We start from the raw sequence: 21,928 nt of genomic DNA, 5'->3' as shown, positions 1-21,928 counted from the left end.
TTTTCTTTTTTCCACGAGTGAAACCGTTGCCCAATAATGATTGTGATTTGTTTGGGGGCAAGTCCTTTTGCTTAACTTTAAGGTGGTAGACCCCGGAATTGATGTCACTATATATATATATATATATAATATATGAGTGAGTGCTGAAGAAAGTGGGAATGATATCACATCACGAAAAGGTCTTGTCCCTAAAGACAGTATCTGAGGGGTACCTTCCAGGTTTCAGTGCCCTTGGACCCATCATCTTGAAGACGAGGGAGGAGAGTTTGAATACCTTGGACAATTACCTTTCCAGCTTTATATGCCAGAAATTTCTCAATCTGCTTCGAGTTCAAGCTTGAGTGCCATACATTGCTGAGACTTATCCCTTGGAAGCAAGAAAGGAATCTTGATATGAGAACATGAAATAAACCAACATTAATTGGGAGTGAAAAAGGTTATTCTCAGTGACTACATTTAACCCTAAAGTTTTAAATTAGAAAGAAAACAGCTACCCTAATTAGTATTAGAAAAAAAACTAATGCTCTCTGCCAGGTTTGATCTCGTAACACAATTAGATATAACACCAAAACTTCCAGTCTTCTAGAGGCACAAGAGGTGTATTTCAGTAAGTCTTCTTCCTCAAAATTGGCTTTCGCGTTTCCTTCTTTGCAGTTGCAGTGAATCCCGGGGTTGGTATTTCCATTGTGGATTGATACAAGTCCTTTAATCTACACATTAGGCATAAACAAGAGTATTTCTAGTAAAGCATACACGGGAACATTAAAAAATAATAATAATAATAAAATAAAATAAAAATCAATAACCAAGTGAAAATTGTCGTGGAGAAAACATAATCACAATTACCTTGGCATACTGATAAACAGAGCAACCACTGAAACCCCAACAATTAGAGGAAAGACCGGTGCAGGAGTCAAATCCTGAAAGGCATGAAAGAAGAAAGAAATGAGGAAGAAATCCTTGTAGGCAACTAAGAGACCATTCTGAACAAGAATCTGATCGGAAGAAATACATTTCAGCAAGTATCGTGCAATCAACAACTATTAAGCTAAGCTAATAACATGACACAAGAGAAGGGGGCTTTGCAAATCTCCAGATCAAAACCATGGGTATTTGGCACTGTTAGAATATATCTTTGAAAAACTACAGGATCGACTGCCGAGTGAAACAAACCTGCTTGTGATGATCCTCTTCAACTTTGTATCTGAGTGGGCCTACATGAATTTGTGTATTCTTCTCTAAGTCGACCTCAATAATATCAGACTTGAATTTGTGGGTGCTCGACGGGAGACTAGATCGGAGCTGCAGAAGGTGCTTACCCCTGGGCAAGTCCTTCACCTGGAAGAAGTTGGAAAGTGGCAGAGGGAAGACAGACTCAATCTTAGACGCGTCAGTAGCTGACTTTATTTCTACCGTTAGATATGAATTTAGTTCCTTTATTCCCTTTCCTTCAACATGACAACTTAAAATGGTGATCTCTGGCTGTTCAAAGACAAGAAAATCTAATCCCCTGATATCCTCAGATTGAACCTACAAAAATCAACGGACGTGCTCAATCAGAGTTAATTTATTGCCAGAAACCTCATAAAAGATATCATAATTTGGACAATTTTATTTGTAACTTTATTGGATAGATTTGCTAGGACTAACTTCAATAGTACTGGATTCCGGAGATGCCCGTTCGATTCTAGAGCTACCTGGACCATCCCTTTTAACTACTTTGATTACATAGTTAGTGTCAGGATGGAGTCCTCTCAGACGATAACTTCCAGATGAATCAGTCACCGTTTCCTCATAGTAGCCTTTGGACTCCGACCGGGCTTCAACTGAAACACCTTCTTTTGGTTGGCCAGACAGCAGACTGATCACACCTGTAGCACTGCAGAAGCTTAACCCACCTTAGTGTCTTGCAGAAGAGTCATACTCTCAAAATGAAAATCACAAGTGAAACAATTAGGTCATTTGAAGACAAATTTACAATAGACTACATTCGGCGTCTGAGAGTAGATAATCACTAAGAGCTGTCAGTATAGAGAGATTGAAAGTCAATTTTTTTAATAATTTACTTGCTAGTTGACTACTTAAAAAACGTTTTCTCAAAGTACTCCCAGTGAGTGATCTAAACTATTAGCAATTTATAAGAGCATATATCATTAAGATTTATGATCTTAAAAAAAGGAGGGGGTGGGGGTGAAAAAGGGACAAAACTCCAAGAACGATTGATGTGCCCAGACACACTTTCCATTTGATTTTTGTTGTTGATGAAGGGGAAAGCCTGTGTTGAATTTTAGTGAATGCAAAGAGTTAACGATGAATGCCAAAGCATTTCATTTATATCAAAGAGTTAAGGAATGAACCTTTGTTGTTCTAATTCTCTCTCACAGAACAGACTACAAACTGTCAAGACAAATTGGTGCAGATGTAATAAAACCTCTCAAATGTTTGCATCATGACAGCATGGCTAAAGGGAGAGAAAGTCAATGAAATACCTGTAAGCCACACGGGTGGCATGGAAAATGACTTGGCTAGTCTCCCCAGAACCAAGTTCTATAGCCTGGGCTGGAGGTGAGAAAGCGTACTCCTATAAGAATAAAAGGAACATTTATTAGCTGAGTCAAGTAGTTGAAAATAATCTTGTTTTTGGCAAATAACACAGCCATAAGTTTGGTCACTTCCAATTTCTTTCAAACATTATATATGGAAGCAGGGAGTTACACCATGAATCCTTCAGATTTATAATAGCATCATGATGTGGTCCTAAATCTTGAGTGTTAACTTCACGACTTAAATGATCTGAGCAGTCATATAATGAAGAGAGTGGTAAAATGACCAATTCAGCTCAATGAGCAATCTTCAAGTCCTACAAAATTAACTAGACCATTTTATAATCAAAATTCCTCGGTTTCTGGGAATTACCTTTAGCAGTGGACGCAGATAGAAAGTTCCAGGAAATAAGTTATCAAAAAGGAATGTCCCACCAACCCCAGATACTGAGTTATTCCTATATCCCTCATCGCCACTCAGTGATAGAAGCACGGAAGGAATAGGTTCTTCAGAACCATCTTTTGAATATATATGTACAGATATTTGACCAAGCTTCTGACAATAAAAGGAATGAGGTCCAACCCGCTTTAGATGATAGCCAGGCTGCAGAAAGTAGAAGACATCAGAGAAGATAGCAACGGATTGCAGACACATGCAATCAGCAATACACAGAATATATTGAGTTCCAAACAGTGCACTAAACCTCTCGGTTCTAACAAAAGGAATAATGAATCTGTTTATTAATAGCATAAGCTTTATTCAAATTTGTACATAAAAGATGGAGAGAGTACCACATACCACTGTTTTTGGGTAGATACAGGAAGCAAACAATTTAAATATATTTTATTGTAAACATGATTTATAAGCCATTAAAAAATATACTGCAAAAATGTCCCTAACCTTTGAAGCCTCAACGCTGTAAGTTATGTCATCATATAAAGGTCCCCCAGTGAAGGAGCCATGAGTATCTGTGGTAGTTTCGAGTACCAATTCACCACTCCTAAGGGCAGCAATGTGGCTATCTCCAGCAGCAAGAATCCTAACATGGACACCGGAAAGGGGGGGAGAAACGGATCCTTCAATATATAGCCCCAATCGTGCAGAAAATGGAGGAACAGAAGCTTGACAACCATCACTTGTCACTGAGACCTAACATAGCATAGTTTTGGAATGAAGCTTAACAGAACAACTTAGAAACAACATTGGTAAATGACAAAATACAAGCTTACATGACGTTTTCTTGGATAAAACAAGATCTTCTTCGCCCCATTATTCCTGCAACACACCACAGCTCAAGTAAGAGGCACATATGGTGCAGTAAAAGTAACCAAGCAATATTGGTGAGGTGTTAGCAAGTTTCCTAGCAAACAAGACATGAAATTAGAAGATACTACTTTACACACTCAAAAATTTTGAATTAATAAACTCCAGGCAGTGAGGGAGCAAAAGGCAAAAGCATCTTCTAACAGCAATTTTTTTTTATAAGAAAAATAGCTTCTAACAGCAATGAGAAGGTGATTGAAAAAATCAAGATCTAATTAGAAACATAAATAAACAATTGAACAACTTCACTCCACCACTAAGTAAGCAGCATGGTGCTTGATGCCACAGTTGTCGAGAAAACAACTATATATATGTACCTTGGGTCCCGAGGAACAAAGGTAAGTTTGTCTCCAGGATTAGCCCACACAGAATACTCATACATTGCATTACTGGTTTGATCATTGTCATTGGAACTAACTTTAGCTGTGGTACCATCAACAACACTGCCCTCACTGTTTAGAATGTCTACAGTGATACTCTCGGGTACTTCATACACACCATTAACTGTGCTAGACTCAACACTGATCAGTCCCTTAAGTAGATACTTCTCTCCTCTTAGAAAGATGGGCTACAAAAAGAAATAACAAGTGAGGTGAAAAATTTAGTGCTTAATACAGCCATTAAAAAAGAGAGAGAGAGAGAGAGAGAGAGAGAGAGAGAGAGAGAGAGAGAGAAGCCTCAAATGATTTTTTTTTTTTTTTTTTAAATGTACCAAAGGATTGGATGTATCAATCTTCATTGACGAGCTTCCAAAGAAAATACATGAGTCAACAAAATGAAGTTCATGCAATCCAGGAGATTCTACGCATATATGCTGGGAACCTTTCTGCACACACAAAAGAATAGAATCAGGCGTGAAAGTATATACAGCATCCTGAATAATTACATGAGTTTGAACTTGGGAAATTTGATGAAAAAACATTACCTTAATTTTGTTTACCGATTAAAAAAAAAAATACCTTAATTTTCATATTCACTGACGAACCATCTGCTTGAGTTATGTAAGCATCCACATCATGGGTGGAGACAACATGAACCCAGTAACCTTTTTGAACAAATACCACGTCTTTTACATCCTCAGCACCAACATCCAAATCAATGACACTCTGCTCCCAGCACCAGTTATCGTCCCTAGCCTCTGATTCTGGAGAATTATGTCTGACCTAAAATAGGAACAATCATTTGAAGAAAATGTATATAGAATCAAAACAGCACTCAGAAACTTTAACACAACTGACCAAACATCAATTCCATGTAAATGTTTTCAGATTTTAATACTCACAACAAGAAATAATTGCAAAATAACTACTGTCTTGGGAAATTATCGAAGGCAGAGAATAAGCTTCATACCTCAATTCTGTAGTTTCCAGGGATGACGTCTGAAAAGAGGAATTCACTGCTGTTTTTGGTCAAACTGACTGTCTTTCTCTCTTCATCACGTTTACCAGCATTTCTTACTAGAACAACAGAAACAGATGGGCCACAGTTCTCCTTGCAGGCGACCGTACCAAGTACATTGACTAGTGCCTTATCATAGACAAAAAGAAAGATACATTAGTAACATTATTTTTCACAAGAAGTTTCACATCTCTGTAAACAAATATCAGATAACATCTGCATCAATTTTCATGATAAATATCAAGGAAATGTGGGTGCAAGTTTTGTGAGATCATATATGTAGATCAATATTTATTCAGGAAACATGTCATATATCCAAGTCAGAAGTTCCATTATTATGAATATGACATTTTATTTTCATATCATTTGCATGTAGGAATTACTTGAGAATTCTTGTAACAACAACCAACCAATTTATCTTCTTTGCTTCAAACGAAAGCCGAGGAGTCTTAGGAAGGACAGAAAAATAAGTGAGAATACATTGTCATTTTATCAACCAAAAGAACACAAGTCAACATTTTATAAAATATGATAGTAAGGGAAAAGAATCAAAAGAACCTTAAAAATTGTTTAGTTTTGAGAAAGATTACCTGAGAAAATTTAATAGTCATCAATGGACTTTTGACTACAACATCAACAAATGATGGCAAAAACAGGAGTCCAGGAGCACTCTCAGGCATAGCTGCCATAGCTGATAAGCGATATTCACCTGGTGGAACCTGAACATATTTAAATAAAGGAGAGAGATGTAACTTGCGAATAGAAGGGAACATGAGCTTCAATAAATGTATGGTTGACTTACATCAAGTAAAATCAGAACATATGAACTTTATTAAAAAAACCAACTTTATTATCAATTTAATGGGTATTATCAACAAATCAAGGAAATATCAATTTAATGGGTATTATCAGCTTTATTATGGCAATAATATTAATTCACTACGACTATTAAAAAAATAATACAAACTTTATATTGTTAAAACCACATGTTTAGGGTAATTACGGTCGCATCACCTCAAGCTTGGTAACCTTTAGGAAAGTTTGCAAATATTCAAATATTTTTTCCTTTTGTCATTAAACTTTATCAAAAACTCTTTTGTTTTTTTTTTCAAAAAAATAACTAATGCATTTTATTAAAAGCACAAATGGGGTGCAGTCAAGTACAAAAGGGGAGTTTCCCAACTAATGAATGACTCGCATATGCCATTCACTAGTCTTTCCAATAAACATGTCAAAGAAATATAAGTGATTCAAATCAATCACCAACCAATAAAATTACATCCTGGGAGAAAGCAAAACAATTAGAGAAAAAACAAAAGAAGCTTAATAAAGTTTAACATAAACACCTAACTGGCATCCTTAAGCAACACCAAAAAATAAAAACCAAGTAAATGAGACTTCAGATTCTCTGCACTAACAACTCTATTAGACTCAACCATACCTCAAAGCAGAAATTTCCACTTCCATCAGTCAGTTTCACTTGAGGTTTGACATTCTCTGGTCCATGAGTCAAAGCTACCTAGAAAACAGACGTGCCAACCAGTTGAATTGACAGGCAGAGTATAAGTAACAAACTTAGAATTTAGGAATTGTGGATCTACCTTTGCCTTGAAACCAGCACTAACAATCTGAACTACACCACATACATCATAGGAAACTGCTTTAATATCTGTCACTGAAGCCATGTTTGGCAATACCTGGACAAGCAAGCAAAGTTAGGAAGATGAAGTGCAACAACTTCATTCAATATAACTATGAAAACCAGCTCAATGAGTTAAATTAACTGCAAATAATTAACACTTCTAATTATATTTTTTTATAAGCAACACTTCTAACTATCACAAAGGAGGAAAACCTTATTGACGATAGTATCCAAGGTTACCCATCAAATAGTTTACCATATAATCCTTCAGTACGTTGAACTTGTAATGCTCCTTTATGGCCTCTATCATATAACGATTGGATGTAACCTAAACAAAAACTTGGAAACTTAGGCAGATAATACATGCACTAGTATATGATGAAGCACTTGATAATAGTCAAATAACCGAACTCAAAGATGATATAAGCTTTCTCAACAAGCTTAATCACCTAAACTAATACCAAAGACATGAGCCAAATTACAAAACATTTAAGTGATTGACAAACAATATTCACAGGAACAGGCATGCACACAAGAGAGCGGGACAGAGTATATAAACGAATGAGCAGTCCTTTTATCAAAAGACAAGGAAAAATATAAGTTTGTGACAGAGTATATAAATGGATGAGCAACTTTTATCAAAAGAGAGAGAAAAAGAAAATCTCAGATTAGGGAAGGAAAGAAATATCATATATATACTTCAGTATTATTTACTTTGAAAAAAAAAAAAGGTATTCTGATCAACATACACTATCTCATAAGAGACTGGTATAATAACATTGAAGATGCCAACTCATAATTTCTTTGAGATATAACTAAGGGCAAATAGATAACCTAAAGTTGCAGAAGACATGAAATCACATATTCATCAGAATGATGAATGCCATTGAAAAATTTCTCCACCAGACCCCTGAAGACTGAACCAACAGATCCAGCTATAAAAGAAATTAAGGAATGGCCAAAGAGATCAAGTCAATTTGGAAGTTGAGAGCCCATGTGCATACCTGGTCAAGCTTGTAATATCCTTGTTTGTCAGTGACAGACCTTTCATGACCATCAACTATAATTTTAACACCCTCCACTCCGACATCATTCCCATCAATAACACGGCCCCCAACAGAAAACCCAGTGACCTACAAATTAAAATGAACAGAGGATTCTACATGTTAATATGTCCACATAATGACAACGTGAAGCATAGATAAGCAAATGTAAACCTAAATACAGTTAGCAAGAGTAAGAAGAATTATTTTCTTTTTGTAAGTAAGAGGTAAATTTTATTGATATGAATGAAAAAGGCAAAGCTTGTGTACACAGAAAGTATACAAGAGAACACCTAAATACACTCTAGGATCCAGAAATTAAAACCAGAAAGTCGCGAACATTGTTTCCATTAAACACAACAGCTGAGAACCAAAGCAATAAAGTGTGTAAAAAAAAGTTCTGAAGCTCCGCCATTGTACGGTCCCTATCTTCGAAGCACCATGCATTCCTTTCCAACTTAGTACACCACATAATGCACAATGGAATCATCTTCCACAGTGCCGCCACTTGGGGACAGCCTTGAATCCCTTTCCAACAACCAAGTCCACTACCCTCAATGGCATTACCCAAGCTACACCAACTCTTCTAAATATCTCATCCCATAGCACTCTTGTCACTTCACAATGCAATAATAAATGATCCACTGATTCGTCATGCTTTTTGCACAAATAGCACCAATCCATCATAATGAGCCCCCGCTTCCTCAAATTGTCCATGGTCAAAATATGCCCAAGAGAAGCAGTCCATACAGAAAAAGCTACTTTGGAAGGCACACATGACCTCCAAATACTCTTCCAAGGGAAAGGAAAATTACCTTGTGGTGCCAATAATTTGTAATACGACCTCACCATAAACTTCTTGCTACCATTGGACCTCCACTGCATCCCATCCCCCAGTGCTGTTATACCTCCCATGGAGTATATCAAGCTGAAGAATTCTGAAACCATATTCACTTCCCAATCATGAATGTCCCTATTAAAGAGGACATTCTACTGGTGAGAACCATAAGAAAATGCAATCAGATCTGCCACATAAGCATCCTTGTTAACTGCGATGCAATAGAGAGCTGGAAAAACCCTATCAAGAGCACCATCACCACACCAAACATCATGCCAAAATCTGATTCTAGAACCCTCACCTGCCACAAAACTGATTTGAGTTTCAAAACTCTACCAGCCCCTCCTAATAAATTTCCATAAGCCATGCCATACCCCCCCCCCCCCCCCCCCCCCAAAAAAAAAAAAAAAAAAAACTTCATTAGAACACCAACCTCCCCAATCACTTCCTTGTCGGAGGTCAATAACTTCCTTCTAAAGCGCATACCACTCCAAGTGATACCTCCACAACCATTTCTCCAATAGAGCTTTATTGAATGTCCTCAAATTGTGCACCCCAAGCCACTATTCGAGATAGGAGAGTAAATTTTTTTCCAATTAACAAAATGGAATTTCGCTTCTTCCCCCACTCCACCCCACAAAAAAGAGCCCTAAATAGCTTTTCAATCCTATTAGCCACCCCTGTAGGCAAAGTAAATAGAGATAAAAATAAAATAAAAAAAATATTTAAAAAAAAAAAAAAACCACTCTACTTGCAATCATATGGAGGACTCGTCGTGCAGTCGTGTCTGGAATGACACACAAATGAAACAGGGCGTTTAATAATTGCTAGAATGAATTCAAATGAAACTCACATCTAGGCAATTTCAAAGAACACACCCAAAAATATCTTCTTCTCAAACAAGATTGCTCAGAGTCATGTGCACCTCCACTTCTCTATCGATTTGCATGCCAAGATGGAGGCTTGAAAGGCTGGATTTTGCCAGCATCAAATAGCTCATCGGCCGGCAAAGAGCTACTCTCTAATTCTTCAAAAAATATCAAACGCAAAACTCATCTGGGTAAAACTCGGAGACGCCACGCAACAGGCTGGTCGGAGCACTAAAATAGATCTCACCAAAACGTTTAGGGGTACATAGAAGGAGTGCCCATGTAAAGCAAAGAAGGACGTGAACTGCTGTTGTTGAACTCAAAATCCATGTTAGGCGGTGGAATCACAAACTCCAATTTTTTTTTTACTTGAGTGATTGTTAGGGGTTTGGTAGAGAAGCTAAGACAACTATGAAAAGTGTAACAGAGATGAAGATTAAAATGGAAGAGCAAATGGTAGGAAGGGAAAAATGCAGAGATTCTTCACTCATGTAAAGCGAAGAAGGATTTGAATTGCTGTTGTTAAACTCAAAATCCATGTCAGGAGGTGAAATCCCTTTTTTTTTTTTTACTTCAGTAATTGTTGGGAGGTTTGGTAGAGAAGCTAAGACCACTTGAAAATGTAACTAAGATGAAAATTAAAACGGCAGAGAAAATGGTGCTTAGGATCAGAGATTTTTTTATTTTTTTCCCAAGAAAATTGACAGTATTATTCGATGGTCAAGATCATGAATCAATGACCTGGCAACCTGTAGTACAAGCAATTGTCTCATGTTCATTTAGAAAACAAGTCTTATGTCCATTCCAATTCAATCAATCAAGCAGACAAAAGCCATTTTCAAAAGTCCAATTTCTAGCAAGGTAGAAAGATCTCAGTATTTGATTCAGTTTGGATCTGAGAAGAACTTGTTAATGGACGGCATGATCTCAGAGGATTTGTTGCGGACAAACTTCCTGAGGCCCTGTTCTTTATATTTCTCACCCTCTTCAAAGTTCAAAAGGCACTCCTGCAGCTCTTTTCTCCTTGATAACCCTCACTTCAGGGTTGGTGCAAATATTTCTTACAAGTTGCATACCGCAAATACCAACAGCAACGCCAACCACTACAAAGAGTGGATATACCTCAGGCCTCAACCATCTATTGACGGCGGAGGAAGCCATAGCAGAGACGCAGGAGAGAGCAGAGAAGAGACCAACCAAGAAAGGACCCCTTCCCCAAAATAAAGAAACTCAGATCAGAGATTGTTGACCATTTTGAGTCATCCATATTTATATTTTTTTTAACACCAATTAATGAACAAAAACTCTGAAATTGTGAAGCACTGTTTACACCAATTAAATTCTTCTTGTTTTTGTTTTTGTTTTTTTAAATTGGTTGACGTGACACAACATCATCCGACTGCACGACAACTACAATATGAAGACTGTGCCTAGAAGAACTGCAGGAGAAAATAAAAAAAATGCGGGAAGGTTAGATAAAGTACTCATAATTAATGTGAGTCTACCCCCTTTCGATAAATACATTAGTTTCCAGCTAGCCAACATTTCTCAACTTTCTCTATAACCCCATCCCAAATAGCTCTAGCCTTAAATGTCGCCCCCAGTGGAAGACCCAAATATTTCATAGGCAAAGAAGACACTTTACAACCCAAGAGATTCGCCAAGCTGGTGATGCTAGGTACGAGCCCCACCGGAACCATCTCGGACTTACCAAGGTTCACCTTAAGACCCGACACGACTTCAAAGTATAACAAGAGTGCCCTTAAGGCTTGAATCTGGCCACAATCCACCTCACAAAAGAGAAGAGTCTGTGAGGAGGTGTGAAATTATGATAGAGCCATTGTTAACATTTCCCACAGAAAATCCAGATAAGAAACCTCCCCCAACAGCAGCCTTCACCATCCAACCAAGTGTCTCCATGACAATAACAGAGAAAATGAGACAATGGATCCCCTTTGCCTCAAACCACGGGAATTGTCAAAAAAAACCAGCAGGGGTGCCATTAACTAGCACCGAGAAGCTAGCAATAGTAACACAATGCCGAATCCATGAGATCCACCTATCTCCAAAGCCACACCTCCCGAGCAAGTAAAGAAGAAATTCCCAATTCAGATGTTCATATGCCTTTTCCATGTCAAGCTTGCACAAAATACCAAGAACTCCTTCCCTCAACCTAATATCCAAACACCCATTGACTATGAGAACCAAATCAAGAATTTGCCTCCCCAGCTCGAGTCACCTCCCCCAAACAAACGCATTTTGAGGCTTATAAATAATTTGTTCCATGACCAAGCTTAACCGATTACAAGAACCTTCGAAATAATCTTGTAGACCCCACTCACGAATCATAGGACAGAAATCCTTAACTTCTATTGCCCCATGTTTCTTCGGCATGAGAGCAATGAACATCGCATTGAGGCATTTCTCAACTTCTTAAAGGAGTCAAATTCAAGGAACACCCGCATAACATCACATTTCACAATGTCCCAACAAGTGTGAAAAAACCTCATTGAAAAGCCATCAGGACCCGGTGCTTTGTCTTTGGCCATACCACCAATGACCTTATGAATCTCATCTTCTTCAAATGGTCTTTCCAACCAGCTTGCACTCTGCGGATCAATAGACTCAAACAACAACCATCAATGTTCAACCTCCAATTAGCCGGTTTCGTGAGGATGTTCTCATAATAATGCACTATATGGTTCTCGATCTCAACGGGGTTAGAGATTAATTAATTACCCGAATAAAGTAACTCAATAGCATTGCTATGCCGATGTGAATTAGCCACTTTATGGAAAAATTTCGTACTTTTGTCACCTTCTTTTAGCCACAGAGTCTCCTCCATTAACAACACCCTCTCTAGTTCAGTCCTAACCAGGCTCTTCCTCAACAATACCTCCTCCGAGATTTCTCCCATCAACTCCGTCCCCTCTAAAGCCTGCAGCTCCTCTATAAGGGAAGTCTTTTGATTATCAACATTTCCAAAAACTTCCAGATTTTACTTCTTTAAGTCTTGCTTCAAAACTTTAAGTTTATTTGCAAGAATGAAACTAGGAGTGCCTGTAAACTGATAAGAAGACCACCAAGATCTCACCTTCTCTGCAAATTCATCAACAGCTTGCCACATATTTTCAAACTTGAAATACCGGCATCCCCCATGAATGTCTCCACGATCTAATAGAATAGGAAAGTGATCCGAACAAACTCAGGACAGACGCTTCTGGCACAGTTCCGGAAAGTGGGCCTCCCACGAAAGAGAAACAAGAAACCTATCCATCCCCGACTATTGGACCACGTGAACTCACCCCCGACAAGAGGGAAATCCATGAGATCCAAATCAAATTTGAACTCCAAAAACTCCTCCATGGCCAAGGAGTTGCGATAAATCCTCAATCACTCACTAGGAAAGCGAGTAATATTGAAATCCTCACCCATACACCACGGCACATCCCATAAATAGTATAAACCCGCCAAATCCTCCCATAGCCTTCTCCTATCTCTATCCATGTTTGGCCCATAGGTGCCTACATAAGCCCACTCCTACCCATCTTCAACATTTTTTAATAAACTAGCGACCGATAAATTCCCAATACACACCTCAACCGCTTCCATCACTCTTTTATCCCACATTAAAAGAACGCCGCTTGAAGCTCCCAAAGAAGCCAAATAAGAACAACCCACAAAAGAACACCCCAACAAACTACGAATGATTCTTCTATCAATAACACACAATTTTGTTTCTTGAAAACACATGACATCAATCTTCCACGTCCACATTAAAGACTTTATGCAAAGATGCTTGTTGCAATCATTAAGCCCCACACATTCCAAGAAAGGATCTTAGGTTTCATTAGCAAAAAGGGCACCCCTCCCTTTCAATCTATCCCTTCCGCCACTCGCCTCCTTCACTTCATAATTATGGTACATTTGAGCCTTCTGAGTTCCCTATCTCTCTTTGTGGCTGACTTCGATCGACCATCTTCAATGGCTACAAGAAGGGCCCTAAACTACTCTTACAAGCCTACACAAGAAATCCCAATACAAGCTTGTATCTCCTCAACCTTCTTAAATACCCATTCCGATATAAACCTATCTGAGTTTGGGCTGGGTGGGAGCATGCATAATGGGGTTGGTTCAGCAGTTCCCCTATCAATGCACTCTTCATCACAAAGAACCAATTACAAGTTCGATCCATCTGACACCCCCCAGGTAGCTCCTCCTTTCTCAGATCCTTGGCAGCAAAAGAATTGGGACCATGATTGGATGCCATGGTCAAGCCAACATTGTCGCCCATCTCCATGTGACTGCCCTAAGGGCCCACTCGTTCATTTTCTGGTGAGTTTTCCTCTACTAGGGCACCGGTGGTAGGGGCAGTGGCCTTCGACGACATGATATGTGGCTGCCCACCCTTCGATCACACCACTTCAACCACGAACTTGCCAGATCTCATCTCCGCCCTCTTCTAAATTTATGTTGCCGACACTTTGATCGGCAAGGTAACCACAGTAGAAGCACCAGCTGCCTCCGTCAAGTTGGTCTATGATGATCCCGGCACATCAGTGACGAGAGGGGCAAAAAATGGTGCTAGATCCCTCACCCCTATGCTCTGAGAATACAACCTAGGTCTTCGTCGGCAGCAGTGTAGCACTTGTTGATGGTTCCACAGCTGTCGAGAAGACCACCTGGGTCTTCACCGGTGACAGTGGCTAGTACCCACCCTCGCCGATGGGCTTGCTTCACTCGACTTCCGCCTCCTCCAAACAAGGACCGCCTGTTGGTTGGAGCCTTGCTTACCCATGGGCTGGAGCCCAACGCCTAGGCCCAGCCCTATTATTTCCTTTCCTTTAGTCAGCTACACAGGCTGAGGCCCGTTGAGCTGTACCCAGCCCATTTGTGCATGATGACCTGAAATGCCCTTAATGTTTCCTTCAATCAAACCACAACCCAGGCCCAAGCCCACCCTTTTTTTCTCCTCAACACACCATATAAGCCAATTGATTTTGTCTTGCATTTCACATAGCTAGCTCTTTATCTCATACACAACATGATGCTCCATTTCCTCATTCAGACCGACAGCACCCCTGCCACCTCCCTTAAGATTACGGTCACCTACAGAAACGGCAACACTACCTGTCCTTTAAAGACCTACAACTCCTCTCGGGCAAGCTGATGTGTCAGAGCTAGCTCCCACCCTAACACGTTCTCAGGGTTGTTGGAGTGCCTCCCGATACGACCAAGTATGAGGTTGATGTTGAGCAACCATCTCATTGGTGGTGACGAACGATTAGGTCCACCTTCTCTTCCAACCTCCCTCAATACCTCTGCCAACTTCCTTCATCCCTATCCTCTGGAATAAAGATGAAGCTCTAATGACCACCCCCACCCTACTCCACCAATGCTATACAACAGCCTCGAGAGTTAGAGCATTGCTGCTCAATGAAGCCCTTGTCTCCTTCCTGGTGAGCAGTATAGAACTCCTTTCTCTCAGCCTTCAAATAATTCTCCAGAGCTTTAGTGAAGCATCATGCCATGACTCTTTTTTTTTTTATAAGTAAAACAGTAGTATTAATTATAATAGGCATAGCCCAAGTACACAAGATGGTATACAAGAGATAAGACCCATCTAGGTCGCTATAGAAGTTGCAAGGAACTCATGTACATGTAATCCATTAAAGTCTATAGCTAGAGTCCACAGGAATAAAGTACTGAAAAAAATAGAATGAAGCTCCTCTGTTGTCCGTTCCTTATCTTTGAATGTTCTCTCATTGCGCTCTTGCCAAATACACCACATAATACAAATAGGAACCATCTTCCACACCGCTTTGATTTGTGAATCTCCACCGGGCATCGCCTAACTAGCCAATAATTCTACCACTGACTCCGGCATTACCCAGCTTAACCCTATTCAACTGAAAACTTCACACCACAAAGCTCTAGCTGTCTCACAATGTAGCAGGAGATGGTTCACTGACTCATCAGTTTTCTTACACATACAACACCAATCAGTGATGATGATCCGACGCTTTCGCAAATTATCGGTAGTCAAGATCTTTCCCAACACTGTTGTCCAGGTGAAAAAAAGTGACTTGGAAGCCGCCTTATTCCTCCACAAGCTTTTCCATGGGAAATGAGGATTTGGTATAGTTGCAAGGGCCTTATAAAAAGAGCGGACCGAGAAAGTACCCTTACCCACCGGTTTCCACCACAGCTTATCTTCATGTCTTCCATTCATCTTCATAGAGTACACTAGGCTGAAAAACTCAGCGAAACTATTTATTTCCCAATCCTGTGTTGTTCTACAGAAAGTGACGTTCCAATGGACTTGGTCCCCTGAACGAACCAGAAGATCCGCTACCGAAGCTTCTGGATCACAAGCCACTCGGAAAACCGATAGGAATGAATCCTTCAAAGCCTCCTCCCCACACCAAATATCTCTCCAAAATTTTATGCGTGTGCCCTCCCCCACCAAAAGTTTCGTATGGTTGGCAAACACCCCCCACCCTCTTCTTATATGCTTCCAAATCCCCACCCCATAAGGCCCAGGCCCCTCTCTAGTGCACCATCCCCCCATAAGCTGTCATGTTTGCTCTCAACTACTAATTTCCATAATGCTTCCGGTTCCCTATTGTATCTCCATAACCATTTCCCGAGCAGTGCCCGATTGAATTTTCTTAAGTTCTTTATTCCCAACCCACCTGAAGAAATTGGTCTGCATACCTTATTTCAACTGATTAAGTGAAACTTGAATTCATCTCCCATCTCACTCCAAAGGAAATCACGGTACAATCTTTCTATCCATGCTGCCACGGAAACTGGAATAGGGAATAGAGATAGACAATAAGTAGGTAAGTTAGAAAGAGTACTCTTTATCAGGGTCACACGGCCTCCTTTCGACAAATACAATCTCTTCCACCCAACCAATCTTCGCTCTATCTTCTCAATCACTGGATCCTAGATAGAAACAGCCCGTGAAGCAGCCCCCAACGGTAGTCCCAGGTCATCATGCCATGACTAACCCCAAGCTTATCTCTTTCACAACTTTCCAACCTCTCTCGGTTAAAAGCACATATCTACCATCCCTTAATAACTCAAACACCTTGGATTCGATTACAAGAAGTTTCAAATGACCCATTTACACTCTAAACTCAATCACAATCTTGCCATTGCAAGCACCAAAACGTCACCAGAAAGAAAAATTATCACTTTTCATCATCGGAGTTTTGGGTGTACAGAGAGAAAATAATTCCAAATGGATGGTGTAAAGGAAAGGCTTGTAAGAAGAATTATATTTACATATATCTATGAAACAAACATACACAAAGATATAACTAGCTTGATAGAGTTGTAAAATACATGGATTTATCTTAGTGTAAGTTGTAACATCAATGCATCATTATTGAGTAGAATTTTAAAACACTTGGGAGTAAGTTAACATGCCAACTTTTAACAATGCAGGAAGAGGGAGGAGGACATTTCATTCCCATAGACATAATAAGCAACAACTTTGACAATGGAGGGACTTTCAGAAGGATCACATGAAACAAAACATGGAAATTTGAACAAGTCAAGAACTCAATCAATAGCAGTAAAGGATGTTAAAAGAAGGAGATTGATCCTCTTGGTATCATTAATTGACAATTTAGGTGTCTTTCTATTGTGTTCAAACTACCAGGAAGGTTGTAGGGTTACAAATTTAGTGCTGATAATTAGGCTCTGCTAATCTGGAGTTTCAAAGCAAGGTCACAAACAAAATGGTGCCATTATATGGTAGCTTTGAAATTATAATATAGCAAAGAAATGAGGGTGATGGGGAGGTTTCTTCAGAGTTACACGAAAGGCACAAAGAAATGAGTATCGAACAGTGCAGAGGGTTGTACATTTGACATGAGGGGATAGGAATGTTTGAGGTGGATTTCAAACTATGCAGAAGAGACACAAGGGTGGGTCTATCTGGTCACTCATACTCGCACGTGCACACACATTACAATTAACAAACAATTGTACATGATGCTTAAAAAAACTTAATGTCCTTGTTTCCCCTTCCTACCAGCATCGCTAATTGCATCAAAAGACTACAGAGGAACTTCTTATCAAGAGGTGTGGGGGAGGAGCAAAAATTTCACTTAGCAAATTGGTCAAAGGTTTGTTCACCAATGCTGGCACGAGGTTTGGGGACTCAGAAGCTAATTCCTTTTAACTAGGCTTTGGGGGGTGGTGATTGTAATGAAATACAATATATGGAGTGATTGGTGCTCCAATGAGGTTCATGGGACTTTTGAGGTTGGTTTTGGAAAAACATTTGTAGGGATTGGGGGAGTTCTCCAGATTTACCAGATACAAAAGGAGAAATGGCTCTATGTGGCGTGCAGATCAAATTTTTAAGGAGCTCTTCCATTCTATTCAACATTGCACAAGTTAAAGACCTATGATAACAGATAATTTGCAAATTCTGAATGGCTCCCATTGATGGGAAGGTGAATTTATTAAAGCAGCACAAGATTGGGGGGTGGACCTCTTTGCTTTGTTCTACCCTTTGATTACTCTGTTAGGTTGAGAAGAGGGAACGAAGACAAGATGTGTTGGCAATCTCCAAGAGTAGTGTGCTGTATCCCAATGAAAGCTCTCCTTTCCCATGGAAGAACATTTGGAAAAGTAAGGCTCCTTAGAGAGCTGCATTCTTTGCTTAGGTAATGGCAATAATTGCACTGGATAATTTAAGGAAGTGAAGGATATAATGATAAATTGAGTTGTACGCACATGAAGAATGGGAAACAGTGGATCATTTGTTATTACACTTTGAAGTAGCTACTCCTTTATGGAAAGCTGTTTTTAGTCTTTTTGGGTCGGGTTGGGTTGGGTTGGGTCATGCCACAATGCGTGGAGGATCTTTCATGTGTTGGAAATGATGGTTTGGCAGCCAACATTGTGAAACTTAGTGTAAAATGATATTGATTTTGCCTAATATGGGACATTTAGAGGGAGAGAAATGATTAAAGTTTCAAGGATTGTATGCAAACTATGGAGGAGTTAAAGGATTTATTTTCAGAACTCTTTATCATTGCATGGATGCATTTATGTTTTTCTAGTTTTAGTTTCAAGGATTTCTGAATCTTTTTTTTGCATAGGTGTATCTTTTGAATACTTCATGTGTACATGGTAGCGTCCTTTTGCTCATCAATAATGTTATCTTGCTTGTAAAAAAAAAAAAAAACTAAAGAAACAATGATCAAATCAAAAGGAAGGTGGAAAAAATACCATCATAGGAGAAAATATTTTGTTTGAACATGTAGGCAATTATGTCTTACCTGAAACTTTTGGGGAACTGTCACGTGTTGATGCTCAACAATAACCGATGCAACAGGTGGTAAAATATCAAAAACTGTGTTTTCACCCTTGTAGAAAGGTATGAGCTGATAACTTCCTGTAAGTAATTTTAAAATTTGAAAGCATGCACTATTCCTGAATTAGCAGAAAGTAAATACAAAAGGGCTTACACAAAGAAGGAAAACACAGATACTAGTATTAAAAAGAATACGGCTATATGCAGAATTACCACATGGTATCGACTTAAATGTGAACATTCCATCAGCATCAGATACAGCATGACAGAGAGCCTTTCTTTCTCCGGGGGCATTAGCATAACCTTGGGGACAATCTACCTCTAAGACATTATCTGAATATAGATAAATGTGAACTCCCAATATTGGATTTCCCTACCAAAAGAGCACAAAAGATTCTTAGTTTATACATACAAGTGTGTGAGTAGCCGAGTATGAAGCCTAATCAGCCAGCAAGTGACGAGCAAAATCAACAATAGGTCCAATATCACACTTTCACCATTAACCTGACACGATATGCATTGGCATACATAGCATAGCATCTTCACAAGCTTATAGAGAACAAAATTATATCACCTAACAGATCATCTTAGAAGTTTTATATAGAGATAAATATAAAGAAAGCGCGTTATCATGCAATTGTTGTCCATAAAGAATTTCACCTGAGAAACAACGAACCCACGGACATCATATCCAGGGACAAAGAAAATGTCATTGACTACACCATTTCCAAACCCCAATTCCACCTGCAAGAGGTGCATTTATAAATGAGTAGCAGTGGGGAATGTACATGATTGTAAACAATAGTACCCGAAGTGGGTGTGTAAAGAAAGAGAGGCAGGGTAGGGAATAGAAAATTGCAATAAATGGCAGAACGAGAACGAAGTGAAAGAAAAAGCATCCAACCTCTGTGGAACCTCTCACTTCAACTTGCAGATCAGGATGTGATGCACGTAATTCATATTTTCCTGGCAAAGACAGATGTCATCAAGGATACTATTTGAACTTTAATGATGATTATATATGCATATGTATACACATGCCTCCAGGAAGTAGTCACAGAGTAAAAACGTGCATCTTGTCAAGAAAAAGGTGCTATGCAAACTTTGATACCTGGAAGAATATTTGTGAACAAGTAGCTCCCCACTGATGATGTCAAGACAGAAGAAATGAGATCCCCGTTAGAAGACAAAATTTCAACATTTACATTTGAAGGACCTCCATTTTTAAGGGTACAGCTCTCTCCACCAACAGCTCCCACCACCCTACCAGATATGGTGAACCTACAACATAAAAACATTCGCATTGTAAAACATACCAAATTTAGAGCAAAATTCCTAAGAACATAAATTACAATAGGAATCAATGAACACCAACCCAGTGAAATGGAAATTTATATCTTCGTTGCCATTGCAACCATTATCATCAACGATGACAGAAACCTGTAAAGGACATTATTTGCATTCATGTTTTATGGAACTTAAAATTAAGAAAGATCGGCTGCATATTAAAAAAAAAAAAAACAGTACACCGTGCTTGATAAAATTTTAATGTAAACAACAATGTATAGCTAAACCTTCTCTGGGTCCCACGCCCACCCTTCTGGTCCATTAATTTGGATCACAAAAGAACCCTGAAATTCATATATTTACAATAAGAAAAACTTTAAAAGTCCGCATGCACAGAGGAAGGATCAAGCATTAATATGGTAAAACACAACCTTGTCATACACCGGAATGAAGTAGTAGCCATTGGGAGCGCACTGAGTTCTATCCTTGACCAGTCCATCCAAGGTGCGAAGCTCAACCTACAATTTATATCACATCAATATAAATATATATCCGCAGCTCAGGCACGAATAGGTTTTAAACAAACTACCACATCGTCACTGTGTTAACATGGCCTCATTCCATTACTTATGCAGTAAGCATACACTTCCAAATCAAAAGGCTATGCTTATAACAAAGATAGTTAAGCAATTCAAGCATTTCAGTTCCTAGTTTCCCTCAAACTCGGTAAACGTACTAGAAAAGCTACAAAAAGGAAAAGCAAAACCTGCGGCATAAAAATACATACCGTGATATGAGAATAATCCAATTTCGTATCATGCAGCTTCCTCGACTTCATCAAAGACGTACTAGCCTACAACAAAAGAACTTGATTTCAGAGAGAAGTAAACAGTTTCGGGATTGCAAGTACGACCACTTGAGTTCAAATCCAGATCCATGATTTTTTGGCTGTTCGTGTTCTCAAAAGTCGTAGTTTATTAATCCAAATATGTTAAGCGATTCCATTTATCAAATACATCTGATACGATTTATCAGGAACCAAACAGACCGGTAGAGAGAGAGAGATAGAGAGAGAGGATTGACCTCGACGAAGCCACCACAGCCGTGGATGGAGTCAGCGGAAGCTGCTGAAAATGAATGAATTACGATAAAGAAGCAGAGTAAAGCGTCTCTGATCGTCGTCATTCTTCACAAGCAGCGAGTGGGATCAGAGCTTGGCGACAGTGTTTGATTGCAGATCTGATCGATTTATAATAACACACTCATCAGTGTTTGAATGTCGTCTGCAACTCTGGCGCCGTCAGTCGAAAGAGGGTTTAATGGTTTATGCTATGGACTTTTTGTTCGAAATTTCTCAACCGAAGTGCCAAGCCAACCCCATCGTCTTGGTTTCTCAGAACATAAATTATTTCAATTAAACAAATACAAATAAAAATAAATGAAACATACATGTTGCTCTTTTTCTCCTTTTTTTTTTTTTTTTTTTAAATCTGATTGAGATTTTGTTGTGTCAAATATTTATTTTTTTGTTATTCATTGATAAGAGTTGTGATTTTCAAATAATTCATTAAAAATAACTCTGATTTACATTATCGGGATTAAAAAGTGAACACATAAAATTAATTTAATAATTCACCGCATTTG

The 21,928-nt window shown here is 39.0% G+C and overlaps 1 protein-coding gene and 1 pseudogene across 1 annotated transcript; both read right to left on the bottom strand.

Annotated features, from left to right (window-relative positions):
* Window positions 1-394: 394 nt before the first annotated feature.
* Window positions 395-21,683, bottom strand: LOC122315700 (nodal modulator 1). Its single transcript, XM_043131800.1, has 27 exons — window positions 21,368-21,683; window positions 21,072-21,137; window positions 20,716-20,802; window positions 20,572-20,628; window positions 20,373-20,437; window positions 20,109-20,278; window positions 19,902-19,963; window positions 19,658-19,741; window positions 19,211-19,370; window positions 18,963-19,078; window positions 7,912-8,040; window positions 7,164-7,235; window positions 6,867-6,962; window positions 6,707-6,784; window positions 5,856-5,984; window positions 5,218-5,394; window positions 4,827-5,030; window positions 4,580-4,693; window positions 4,185-4,435; window positions 3,774-3,819; window positions 3,445-3,693; window positions 2,917-3,147; window positions 2,490-2,581; window positions 1,651-1,879; window positions 1,174-1,530; window positions 847-920; window positions 395-710 (listed from the first exon to the last, which is right to left on the bottom strand). Exons 1-27 carry the CDS (start codon window positions 21,467-21,469, stop codon window positions 605-607), a joined length of 3,603 nt encoding a protein of 1,200 aa, XP_042987734.1. The 5' UTR covers window positions 21,470-21,683; the 3' UTR covers window positions 395-604.
* LOC122315701 lies at window positions 10,201-16,088 on the bottom strand (annotated as a pseudogene).
* Window positions 21,684-21,928: the final 245 nt, after the last annotated feature.

This window comes from Carya illinoinensis, chromosome 7 (assembly GCF_018687715.1).
Source record: "Carya illinoinensis cultivar Pawnee chromosome 7, C.illinoinensisPawnee_v1, whole genome shotgun sequence".
Classification (NCBI taxonomy): domain Eukaryota; kingdom Viridiplantae; phylum Streptophyta; class Magnoliopsida; order Fagales; family Juglandaceae; genus Carya; species Carya illinoinensis.
This window is presented reverse-complemented; position numbering and strand designations above follow the sequence as displayed.